Genomic DNA, 13,738 nt, shown 5'->3' on the forward strand with positions numbered 1-13,738 from the left:
ATAAAATTTCTTATAATTTAAAAATTCATAAATTTAAACAACTCCCTGATGCCATTATGTTGCACATAAAATTGTAGCAGATTTTCAGAGGGGGGAACATTATATTGAGTAGCTTTCATTGAATGAATTCCATCTTTGTTCAAGCCTTTGTTCAAGAAAGCCTGAGTAACAGGACCAGTAACTAGTACAAAATTCTGAATTATGAGGTATGAGTGATTGAAAGAGGATACTAAATATATCAGAGACTATATTATTGTGCTTGTCTGAAATGTAACTAGTTTGAGGCAAATTCCAAATTTAATTTTGAAGATTTTAAAATGAAAAATATTCCTTTTTCTTCAGGAAAAATGAGATTATATGGCAAATATGCCAGAGGCTTAACAAAAGCAAATTACACAGGAGGCTGCATTCTACTCTCTCCAGAGACAGGTCCAGTTCTAGACTCCTCTTATATACATGACATCAGAGTTCTTTAGCTAAAAGACAACTCAGAGGACATCTAGTACAGTTTCCTCATTTTACATATAAGGAAACTAAGGCTGGAGGAGATTATGATATTTGTTCAAGGTCACCTAGTATGACAGCTAAAATTTCCAACTAGGTTCTTTAAATCCAAAGCTGGTGATTTTTCCTCTATGGTCTGTTAGGGAGAATCTAGATTAGTTATCCCTGTCCAAAAGACAGGTGAAACTGAAGCTTCCCTTGTTTTGAAAAGGATTCTTTGATGATGGAATTTCTTCTAAAATCAATCAGATCAATATGAAGGATATCACAATACCCTTAAACAAATGAGAAAAACTATATAGATTTACAGAATTTTTAGTGTCATAAGTAATAGATCAAGCTGGCAATAGAATTCAAATTTTCTTATTCCAGAACCTGCTATTAGTAATCTGCCTCCTTCCCCAAGGAATCACAAAATATAATCTCTCAAGAGAATTTCCTGCTGCCTCTGGGGATTTAAACATCTAATATTTTCTGATCTTTGAAATTTTCTTTCAGATCAGCATATTCATGACCCATTTGTCCAACTACGGGAATGACCGCCTGGGGTTATATACATTTGTGAACTTGGCCAACTTTGTGCAAAGCTGGACTAACCTGAGACTGCAGACTCTGCCTCCAGTGCAGCTGGCTCACAAGTACTTTGAGCTCTTCCCAGAGCAGAAAGATCCTCTCTGGCAGGTAACAAATGTTTCGCTGGAAATCTTTCTTTTAGTCAAATTTCATCTTCTTGCTTGACAGTCAGTGTGGCTTTCATATGTGATAAGCAAAATAAAGCCATGAAATAGTTGGAATCCCTCCGGGCAGGCAGTATTCTGGGAGAATAACAAGAAAGAGTCGCCATATTCTCCAAACTAAGGAGAAGTGGAGGGAGCCTTCCAAAAACACTAATCAATGGCAACTCTATCCCTGTGGCACTTGGCACTTAGTGTCTTTATCATATGTCTAGTTTTCTTCAAATATAAATAAATGAAATAGAAATACTCATCAAAAATAGAGAAATTTCTCAGCTATAAGATTATACCCACACTTTGTAGTTAGACTTAGTAAATGGTATTCTTCCTCACAGAAACTGCTTGACTAAACTATATCTATTGTTGACTTTACAGTTTATCTGGGAGACAGCTCACCTGCTTTAATGTTCTTGATTCATTGGATGATATTAATTGATAGAATCAACAAGATACTTGCAAAAGAGCAGATTGGGAGTTTCCCCCATTTAGCAGTCAGTACAGAAGAAGTATTCTCATTAGTGTGCAGTCACTATGAATGGACCATTTTAGAGTTTCTTTCTTTCAGAGTCATTTAATTAGTCAGTAAGCATTTATTTTTTATGTTATTTATTATTTATTCATTAAACACCTAGCACATGTCAAGAATTATGGAAATACCAAGGATAAGAGGAAGACAGAAGTCCTGCTTTCAAGATCACAGTCTAATGGAGGAAATAACTATGTACAAAACAATAAAATACATATACACACATGTATGTACAATAATTTGGGGAAAAATCAATAGAGGGAAGGCACTCACATTAAGGGGTACCAGGAAAGGCTTCTCTTAGATGGAATTTTAGTTGAGACTTGAAGGAATCCAAGAAGCAGAATAAGAAGGGATAGTTTTCCAGATATAGAGAACAACCAATGAATGTGGCTGTGGTCTAAAGATGGAATGGTTTTGGGGAATGTACAATCATACCCTAAAGCCAAGAACAAACAGTAGTGGGTTTATTTGTAAAATTTAAAATGCTACAAAAATGATAATTATTACTATTGTCATTATTCATAAAAACATGGATTTAAAGTTTAAAGCAATCTTATACATATGGGAAAACTGAGGTCCATAGAGGTTAAATGACTGATAAATAAATCAACAAATACTTATTAAATGGCTATTATGAGTTAGACACTGATCTGAAAACCTGGAATTCTCCTCCCTCAAAAAAAAATCCCCTTCTCTTAAGGAATTCACATTGTAATGGGAGAGGCACCATGTCCATAGATCAGTATATATTAAGTAAATACAGAGTCAACGAAAGGTAGCCTCAGGGGGGAATATATTATCAACTGGGAGAATGAGAAAAACCAAGTGGTGGAGTCTTAAAGGTAGCAAGAGATTTTGTATGGCTGATTTTATACCCCTCCAGTATCTCTGCCAAGAAAACCCACATGGGATCATGAAGAATCAGTCACAACTGAAAAGATTGAACAACAAATTCTAAGTATGGGACAAAACCTGTTTAGTGAGGAGAATAAAGAACAAAATATTAGGAAGTCAGGAAGGGGGCCAGATTGGGAAGAGTTTTATAAGATCGGCAAAGGACTTTATGCTAGATCCTAGAGATTAGAAAGAACCACTGGAAGTTATTGAATAGTTGGGTGAGTATAAAAAGAATATAGAGGGGGAAGGGTCCGGGACAGAGTCTGAGGATACACTTTAAGTAATGGATATGATATAAAGATACAACCAAGTCACTGATTAAATAGGTAGCAAAGTAAAGGTATAAACTCATGCCTCCTTTATCTGACAAAACATGATTATCATTCCTATTAATGATTATTGCCATAAATTATTATCATATTATCATAATCATTAGTGCAATCTATTTGCCATTATCCCCATGATATGATACTTCCCATCAGTTATACCAACCAGGAATCAATTTTCTCATAAATGCAAAGCATTACACCTAGGATAACTTGAAAAGGTGATTCCTGCTTTCATAGACCTTATCATTTCTTAGTGAAAATGTCTTTTTAGTCCATTTTAGCACAAAATGAAAATTGAGTTTAAAACAGACTTCTATCAATACCTTGATCATTAGTATATGGCATTTGTGTGATATATGTTTGATTAATCAATTAATGATCATTAATACAATGCCCAGTGCAATTCTTTAAATGTTTATTGTTTTATCGAGTTATTTGCTTTTGTGTCTTGACTCTCTGTAACCCCATTTAGGATTTTCTAGAAAGAAGATTAAAATTGATTCTGTATCATTTTTCATTGATCTTATTTACAATCAATTAATTTTGTCCTTTAGTTGCTTAAATTATGGTTCTGTGTATCTTGAATTTACTTCAAAATGCAGCTGAACTATAATGTTAGGTTTCGAATATTGGTTCTCTTGATAATTGCTCTTCTATTCTTGCCTCAGGAGATTCAGATGTTTTGGGGGGATGCATGTGGACTCAAGGTCCTCTGCTCTTGTATCTTTACACCAACAAGCTATCCTTCAAGACTGTCTAGCTAAAGGAGTATGACCTTGCAGATGGACTCAAATCATGAACATTTTTCAGTCTCAAGAGGGAAGGAGGGGGTTGTTTATTTCCTACCTCTAGGCAATTATATTGTTCCCATGTTTCCAGCTATATAAACAATCATGTTGTCCTCAACTCATAATGTTACTTACCCTGTTCTGTTCTTTGTTCCGTGCTCCTAAAAAACCTATGAAAAAAAGGAGCTGTCCTTTTGCTTGAGCAAAAGTTTCTAGCTCTGGTTAGAAACTGAGGCAATTCATTGACCCTTTTATTAATAGATTTGGTGCCCTATTAATAAAGGTTACTTTGCTCAGAGAGGACATCTCTCATTCTACATTTTTGTGGAGTGCTTTGCCATTTCCTTCTCTTGCTCATTTTACAATGAGGAAACTGAGTCAAAGAAGGTCAAGTGACTTGCCCAAGGTCACAAAGGTAGTAAATATATAAGGTCAGATTTGATAAATGGAGAGAGAGAGAGAGAGAGAGAAAGAGAGAGAGAAAGTTGGATGAATTGATGGATAGATGAATAGTCATAGAATGGAGGGAAAGGATCAAGCATTTATTGTCTATTATGTACAAAGCATTATACTAGTTTTACAAATATGATTTCATTTGATACTCAAAGTAACTCATTGTTAACTATTTTACCTTGCTCAGAGAGAATATATCTCGGTCTACCTTTTTATGGAATGCTTTCCTTCTCTAGCTCATTGATGATGAGGAAACCAAGATAAAGAAGGTCAAGGGACTTGGCTGGGATGTGACTGGAACATTGGTTCTATAATTATTGATATTTTATAATTCAAGAAACTGAGGTAACAGAGGTTAAGTTACTTGCTCAGAGTCACACAGTTGATAAATATCTGCAGATAGATTTGGACAGAGGTCTTCTTGACTCAAAGTCCAGTGTTTTTTTTTCTTATTTGTTTGTCTTTAAATAATCCTTACTTTCCATCTTAGAATCAATATTGTGCATTGGTTCCAAGATAGAAGAGCAGTAAGGGCTAGGCAATGGGGGTTAAGTGACTTGCCCACAGTCATGCAGCTAGCAAATATCTGAGGTAGTACTTAAACCCAGGACCTCAGGTCTCTAGACCTAGCTCTCAACTTACTGAATTACCCAGCTGCCCCCTTTAAGTCCAGTATATTATCCACTATATTATCCAAATGTTTCAGATTATTAGTGATTTAAAAAATCTTAGTTTTTCCCTATAGTTTCAGGATAAACACATTAATAAACAGTGAAGCTAAATAACTTAACCAAAGAGACTGTTGATAGAAGAGGGACAACAAATATTTGGTGTAAGATAAATCATTTGTCACTTTTGCACTTACTTATCACTAAGCATTCAGGTTGCACTCTGTAATTTTGCATTTATTGGAATGTGGCTTTATAATACAACTAGGTCCCAATTAACGCAAATAATGAATCCCCTGAAGTGGTTGCATGCATTCAGATTCAAATTATTTGAAGTTATAATTATGTAAAATAAGGTAACTGGTTCCAGCCCAATGGAAATATATGGTATAAATTTGAATAATGCATCCATTTCATGGGCTTCATTACTTGTATAAATTGCAACCCAGATTCAATAATGATAATAACTTGCATTCATATTGTGCTTTAAAGTATTCAAAGGAGACGTGTATGTATGCTTGTATACATATACACACATATCAGAGTATATATCGATTTATATATGTAATATAATCAAGTGAGATTTATTTATATATATACACACACATATATATAGGATCTTATTTAATCTCCATGACAGTACTGTGATGTTTATACATTATTATTATTATTACAAATGAGGAGACCGAGGCTTGAAGAGATTGTGACTTAACCATTGTCACACAGCTAGTTAACGTGAGAAACAAGATTTGAACCAAGCCTTTCTGACTCCAATTCGAATGCTATTTTTCTACCCAAGGCTACCTCCATATAATAAAATACAGCATCATAAGGGGCAGCTGGGTAGCTCAGTGGATTAAGAGCCAGTCCTAGAGACGGGAGTTCCTAGGTTCAAATCTGGCCTCAGCCACTTCCTAGCTGTGTGACCTTGGGCAAGTCACTTGACCCCCATTGCGTAGCCCTTACCACTCTTCTGCCTTGGAGCCAATACACAGTATTGACTCCAAGACGGAAGGTGAGGGTTTGGAGCCAATACACAGTATTGACTCCAAGACGGAAGGTGAGGGTTTAAAAAAAATACAGAATCATAGTGAAATAAGCAGAAATATAGTAATACAGTGATATGAAGTAATTGCCTCAGAGGGAGACAATTAATAGTAAAAAGAGCCTGCAAATAGCAGGAAAAGGTAGCAAAAGCCCTGCCAAGCAGAGACATGGTAGCCAAGGCAATCCTGGTTTAGCATCTAAGCCTATTTCTAAAATCTTATGTTACAAAATGGTACAAGATTATGAGCAAAATTCCCAGATGAAAGAGCAATAAGTAGTAAAAAGAAAAGGAAGTTAGGAAAAGATGGCTAAAATACTCAATGAAGCTCCCTGATTCATAAGGCATTTAAAGATGGAAATGAAAGAAGAATTAGCAGATTAAAGAAAAAATTTAAAAGCTATAGAAATATTTATAATTGACTTTTCTTTATCAATGATAGTGGAGTCACCACACTTGGAGTCATAGGTCCTAATATGCTATGTGAAAAGGAAAAATGGAACTAAAATTTAAAATGTAGCAACCTCTGTGACTTTGAATATGTCCCTTAATGGTCCTTGTGCTTTACTTTCCTCACTGTAAGTCAATAGGTCGCTCCCATCTAGCTCTATGCCTATGATTCCATGTTCCTATGACCCTATCCACAAGTGGATTAAACAAAGGATACACTCAGGTGTTCCATGGTGGAGTGGACACAACTGTGAGAGCAATAAGAGATCAATTCTTAAAATAGTGAACACATGGATGATACATTGCCCTCGAATGGTACAGGGATAGAAAATATCAATAATTACTAACCTATATGCCTTCTTTGCCAGCTTCTACTTAAGCAAACTTCTATAAAGGAACATGAAATATATATCATTACTTGCAGAGGAAAATTCTAGGAATATAAATATCAGGATAGAGCTCTTATGGGGTATTGGCACTTGATTTGAGGCTAATACAAAATGATAGATTCTGTGAACACATTTCTTGGGTGACTTTGGACAAGTCACCCTCTTTGGACCTCAATTCATTCAACCACTAAGTCAGAGATTTGTCTAGATGGCTCCTGAGTCTCCTTCCAGCTATAAATCCATAGTCCTGTGAATTTATGTTTCTTAAGAGATTATGCTTAGAGGAAACTAAATGAGGGTTTAAGAGAGACAGACAGACACAGAGAGAGAGAGAATGAGAGAGAGAGAGCAAGAGAGGGAGAGAGAAATAGACAGAAATAGAAAAAAGAAAGATAGAGATAAAAGATACAGAGATAGAAATAGAGAGAATAATGAGAGGCAGAGAATGAGAGACAGAGAGGGAGAGACAGAGAAAGAGAGAGACAAAGAATGAGAGATAGAGACAGAAACAGAGACAGAGACAGAGAATGAGAGACAGAGAAAGAGAGAGAGAGAAAGAGAGACAGAGACAGAGAGAGAGAGAGAGAGAGAGAGAGAGAGAGAGAGAGAGAGAGAGGAGAGACAGAGAAAGAGAAAGAGACAAAGAATGAGAGATAGAGACAGAAACAGAGACAGAGAATGAGAGACAGAGAAAGAGAGAGAGAGAGAGAGAGAAAGAGAGAGAGAGAGAGAGAGAGAGAGAGAGAGAGAGAGAGAGAGAGAGAGAGAGAGAGAGAGAGAGAGAGAGAGAGAGAGAGACAGAGAGAGAGAGAGAGAGAGAGAGAGAGAGAGAGAGAGAGAGAGAGAGAGAGAGAGAGAGAGAAGAGAGAAGAGAGAGGGACAGACAGACAGACAAATAGACCAAGCCATTTAATAGTCTCTGAGCCTCATTTTTCTCACCTGCAAAATTGGGAGAATAAGCATTTATAATATTGCTTACTGCATGCCAACTTCTGTACTGAGTGTTTTCCAAATATTATCTGTGGGAGGTAGTTGCTTTCATTATCTCCATTGTCAATTAAAAAAAAAATCTTGAAGCAAACAAACTTGCACAGTCACACAGTTAGGCAGTGTCTGAGGCAGAATTTGAACTCCAGTTTTCCTGATTCTAAGTACAGTGCTCTATCCACTGCATCACCAGCATGGGTTCCATTAGAATGTAAACCCTTTGAGGACAAAGTCTGTCTTTCCAGCACCTAGCACAGTACCTGTTGTGTATTATGTGTTTAATAAGTTTGTTGAACTGGTTGCCTTACTTGCTGAGGATCTAGAAATGTAGGGATTTTTTTTCTTTCTTCCAGGCACTATATAATTCTACCCAGATGAGGTATTGTTAAGCCACATAAAATTTGTAAATGAATAAATGAGTGGTGAGAAATCTATTCTTATCATCCGTCTGTGTCTGGAATCTTAAGAAATGACTCCCATTTTTAAATAGCGAGGAACAAATTAATTATATTTTGCTTTTAAATCTATTATGGATAATCAAAGGGAATTAGCCACAGAGCTAAATCTTGACCCTCTCTGCGTTTAAGGTATTCCTAAAAGAGACAGTGAGTCAATAGCCAGTGGTGACTGCAGGTAACAACAATGTGTATCTTGGGTACAACACTCAGTGTTAGAGGCAAGAAATAAATATAAAAGAAATTGAAGACATGGTTGGAAAGGGCCTCCTGGAAGGTTTATAAGCTATTTTAGAAGGCAGGCTATTCTCATATAATGAAAGGAATATGACTGCCCACACCTAAAACACAGATAAATATATATGTATTTATGCACATATGTGTGTGTACATATGTGTATATGTACAACAATATGATCATGGATACATATGCATGTGTATATGCAGGCATTATGTCTATAAACACACATAGAAATGTATGTTTATATCTGTATATTTATTTTATATAAAATATAATGCTACATCCATGAATGCATGAGTCCTTAGGAAGTCATCAAAATCAACTGAAATTGGGGAAATTTATAAATTATATTATATATATATATATAATATATAAATAAATATATATAAATAAAATATAAATTTATAAATGTCCCCAATTATAATTTAATAAATTATAATAAAATAATAAATATTATTAAATATTTAATTTAATAGTAGCTTTAATTTAATTTAATAGCTTAATAAAAAAGAGAGTTTTTGAAAAAGAAAATGGCCATGCCTTCGAAAAGAGACATGCTAAGAGAGGGTACTTCAGGCAGGAAGGGAGACATTGTTCAGAGACATTTCTGAAGACCTTTTATTCTTTTAATGTCTTTTTAAAATCACTGTCATTTCCAGATATAATCACATCTAGCTCCCAATGTGAGCCCTCCATTATAACAAAGGGAAAAAAAGTATAACAAAATAAACTAACACATGGACCATGCTAAAAGCATATCTAAATCTATATTATCTATATAGATATATATACCATTTCACACCTTAAGCCCCTCACTTCTGCAATCAAAAAAGGCAAGTGTACATTTCTTCCTCCCTTCTCCAAGGCCAGTACAGCTCACTACAATTACCCAGCCTTCAATTTCATTTTTTGTTCTTTCCACTTACACAATTATAGTCATTGTGTATATTCTTCTCCCGATTCTGCTTGCTTCAATCTGCATCAGTTTATATGCCTTCTATGTTTCATTGAATTTCTCAAATTTCCAATCTCTTAAGATGTAGTAATAGTCAAGGACATGTCTACAACTTAATCTGTTTAGCCCTACATGAAGACCCACTGATTTTTTTAAAATTAAAAATATGTATACAGTATTATTATTCAAGAAAGGCAAACATATATTGATCAGGATGAAGTATTTTTATTGTTTTTGTTTTGTTTTGTTTTTTTCTGGCTATTATTTCCTTTTAAATGATTCTGTTATGAATAGTCTTGGGGGCAGCTCTCTCATTTCTCTGGGTTATCTTAACTCTAAGACCATAAGTTTCAAAGCAGAAACATAAACCCTTTGTTAGAGCACATTCCCTATCACTTCTCGCTAAATTACAGGAATAGCAATAATTATAACTAACATATATTTAGTGCTTATTTATTAGAAAATGTGCTAAGTGCTTTACAAGTATTTATGTGATATATAATAGAAATAATATATGATTATAATACATAAATGTATATTTATAGATATATAGAAATATAATATAATTGATCTGTAAATTGGAAGTAGGTGTTATTATTACTATCATTTTATAGATGAGAAAACAGAGGCAAGCAGAAGTTAAGTGACTTGCCCAGGATCACAAAACTACTAAGTGTCTGAAGCCAGATTTTAATTTAGATCTTCCTGAATCCACACCAATTATTCCATCCACAGGTTAATTGTCTGTTCTATAGTAAATATTGTACCCATATACATGCATATATGTTGGGGCATGTAGTATATATTTTCACATGTCTTTATAATGACTATACATGTTAATGTTATCATTGATTTTTTTCAGAAGTTAGATCTATTTTTACAAATGATGAAAAATCATTAACTTATCATGATGGTAAATTATTTCCTTTACTACCTTACACATTTATATCACCAACAGTGTAGGCAAAAGGGTCCTTCAGTTTAGTGTCTCAGTTGATTCCCCTCCCATTTAAGCATAAAAGCAACTTCTCCTTGACAAAGGTTTTTTTGGGGAAAGGAGTGAGTTAATTGTTATTTTTCTTTAGGTTTTCAATTCACACTTTTGCTTTTTTTATATTACCACAAATAGAAAGGAAAGGTGCCCAAGAATACCCTTCAACTCTTTTGCTTTTATTTCTCTTGGTGACTTATGTAAATTTTAATTAGCACCAACTACCATATATTTGAAGCTGCTTTGTCACCTAATCTGAAAGTGTAATATGAATATCTGGCCCAACACCAACTTTGAGTAAGTATAACAATAATCGGATTTCTTTCAAAGTTTACTAAGATAACAAATACTAATTGTATGTATACAACCACCCCTCTAATCACTGGGCATCTTCAGTTCTCCCTTATGTGCATGGGCAGCTTATGCTGATTTTATCAGGTCCTCTTGATCTATTAAGGATTTTTAATAGACTTTCAAAATTTTTCTAATAGATAATTCATTTCAATAGAAAACATGCAGTTTGAGTTTTCTCTGTTTTTAGTTTCATCCAACACATTACTGGAGCAGTTGGAACTTCAGATTTATTCTACATTGATTTATCAGTATTCTTAAGTTGTCCAGCAGTCAACAATAGCAACTGCTGGGCAATGGTGCTTCAAGATTGGCAGCTGTCTCCTTTGATTCTCAGAGTAATCCTGGCAAGAGGGTGCTATTATTAAAATCCAAATTACAGATAAGGAAACTGAGGCCAAGAAAGGTGAAGTGGTTTGCTCAAAGATCACAATGCTAGTGTTTAGACCTGCATCTGAATCAAATCTCCCTAAATCGAAATCCCATTTTCTATTCATTGAATCACCTAGCTGCTTTACATTAGTTCATTCTCAGAAGTCATCCATAGTTAGATTTACTATCTATGAATTTTCCAAATAGGATATGTCTTCCTGACTGCCATTTTAGTCAGGGAAATAAGTAAAGAAAGCCTCATTCTGCCTTTTTCATACTTCATACTTCATACTCCAGAAATAAAGAAGTAGGAAATTGAATAATAGTTTGCCAGTTGCCAGTAGGCAGGGATGACTGGAGCCAATTAAAGATAAACAGAATCAATTATTAAATTTACACCTTAGAAATTAGGAGATGCTACAAATTGGGGCTTTATTTTATCATTTTGCTGATTTTTAGAACTTAAGAAAGTAATAATGAAAATGTAAATAATATAGATTAAACTTAAAAGTTAATTTTATATTGTATACATTTTGGGGGGTGAAGAGACAGTTGTCAAACATGTGTCAACACACCTCTGAATTTAGGTGTTTTCTATTACTATTGTTTATGCTTTAGTCCACACAGGACAAATGGTATCTCAAAGACAGCTTGAAATGACAAACATATAAACAAAATGTTGACTTTTTTGTCTTACATTAACATTCTTTGAATGATTGAATAAATACTGCTGTATGTGTACCTATACATTGTTATGAAATAAATGTAACTGATTTGACAAGTATAGAAAACTCCAGAGGAAGAAATTTCTTTTACTGATTCAGATCATCACAAGTCCCTGAAATGTATCATCTTGATCATATTAAAGCAATACATGGAATACTGAGAAGCTAAGTAATCTGTCAATAGTGACCTATCCAGTGAATTTCAGAGGCAGGACTTCTCTTTCTTAAATCCCAGTTCTCTAGGCATTATACTATGGTTGTCTTACAAATAAAACATACCTATATTCAGGTTTATAATATTGTTCAATCGACAAGTTCTTTTTCCAAGCCATGATCCATCAGACTTTTCCAAAGGGTCAGAATGAATTGTAGGATCATAGATTTAGAGCTGAAAAGGGCCATCAAGGCCAACCCTTCCCTTCCTTGTACCCATAAATGAGGAAACAGACCCAGTAGGAACCAGACCAAGGTGATGCAAGAAGTAAATGAAAAAGTTGGATTTTAAACTCAGTCCTATGACCCCAAAGCCAGCCCTTTCCCACTACAACATGGTGGCCTCTTAAACCAGGAAGAAAAATCACTCCCTTAAATCAGCAGTAAAGAGCACCACTCATCTCTATTAGGATTCTTCCATGTAGTCTGTGTACACAGGCAAAAAATCTATGAAATTAAAATGGACTGATACTTTATATTAGTTAATTTTGTTATAAAAAACACAGGATGTTAGGATTATGATGAATAAAGGGATTGTAAAGCTAACCAATCCAATCCCACCATTTTACAAATGAAGAAACTAAGATAATAAAGGTTACATGACTTGCTCAAAGCTATATAGTACATGTCAATCAATAAATATTTATGAAGAATCCTCTATACAAGCAGTGTGGATAACATAAAAGAACTACATGACATGGTCTTTTATTCTTAGGAAGGTGGCCAGGTAAAAACAAATACTTGTTTATAATTAAATAAGCAATGATGTTCTCATCTGTGCAATAATGATCTACTACAGTAGAAAATAAAAAATGGAGGATTCAGTGTGAAGGTTACATGGTAGAACTAGACCTTGAAGTGGTCCTTGAAGAACAGAAAGAATGCTATAGGGTATTCCAAAACAGGGAACACATTCTCATTATTCCATGAAATAATAACCAGCTACCAATATGGTAGTAAAGGAAAATGATAAATGTTGGAGGAGATGTGGTAAAATTGGGACACTAATACCCTGTTGGTGGAGTTGTGAATTGGTCCAACCATTTTGGAGGGCTATTTGGAATTTTGCGCAAAGGGCTTTAAAAGAATTCTTGCCCTTTTACCCATCCATGCCAATGCTGGGCTTGTACCCTAAAGAGATAATAAGGAAGAAGAGTTGTACAAAAGTATTTAAAGTCTTGCTCTTTGTGGTGGCAAAAAAATTGGAAAATGATAGGGTGTCCATCAATTGGGGAATAACTGAATAAATTGTGGTACCTTATGGTGATGGAACATTATTGTGCTGAAAGGAATAATAAAGTGGAGGAATTCCATGTGAACTGGAAAGACTTCCAGGAATTGATGTAGGGCAAAAGGAGCAGAACCAGGAAAACATTGTACACAGAGACTGATACATTATGGCACCATTGAATGTAATAGACTTTTCTACTAGAATCAATGCAATGATCCAGGAAAATCCAGAGGAACATATGAGAAAGAGTGCTAGCCACATCCAGAGAAAGAACTGTGGGAGCAAAAATGCAGAAGAAAAACATATGATCAATCAAGTAGTTCAGTAGGGATATGATTAGGGCTTTAATGTTAAAAGATCACTTTTTGCAAATATGAATAACATAGAAATAGGTTTTGAACAATGATACATGTATAAACTAGTGGAACTGCT

At 34.7% G+C, this 13,738-nt stretch overlaps 1 protein-coding gene across 1 annotated transcript in view; it reads left to right on the plus strand.

Moving 5' to 3' along the window:
* The window catches only part of NDST4 (N-deacetylase and N-sulfotransferase 4), a 422,643-nt gene that overhangs the window by 335,774 nt on the left and 73,131 nt on the right, over positions 1 to 13,738 (plus strand). The window contains exon 7 of the mRNA XM_001362590.4: positions 1,003 to 1,185. Coding sequence (XP_001362627.2) covers positions 1,003 to 1,185 — 183 coding nt within the window. The remainder of the gene's footprint in view (positions 1 to 1,002; positions 1,186 to 13,738) is intronic.

Source organism: Monodelphis domestica, chromosome 6 (genome assembly GCF_027887165.1).
Source record: "Monodelphis domestica isolate mMonDom1 chromosome 6, mMonDom1.pri, whole genome shotgun sequence".
Taxonomy (NCBI): domain Eukaryota; kingdom Metazoa; phylum Chordata; class Mammalia; order Didelphimorphia; family Didelphidae; genus Monodelphis; species Monodelphis domestica.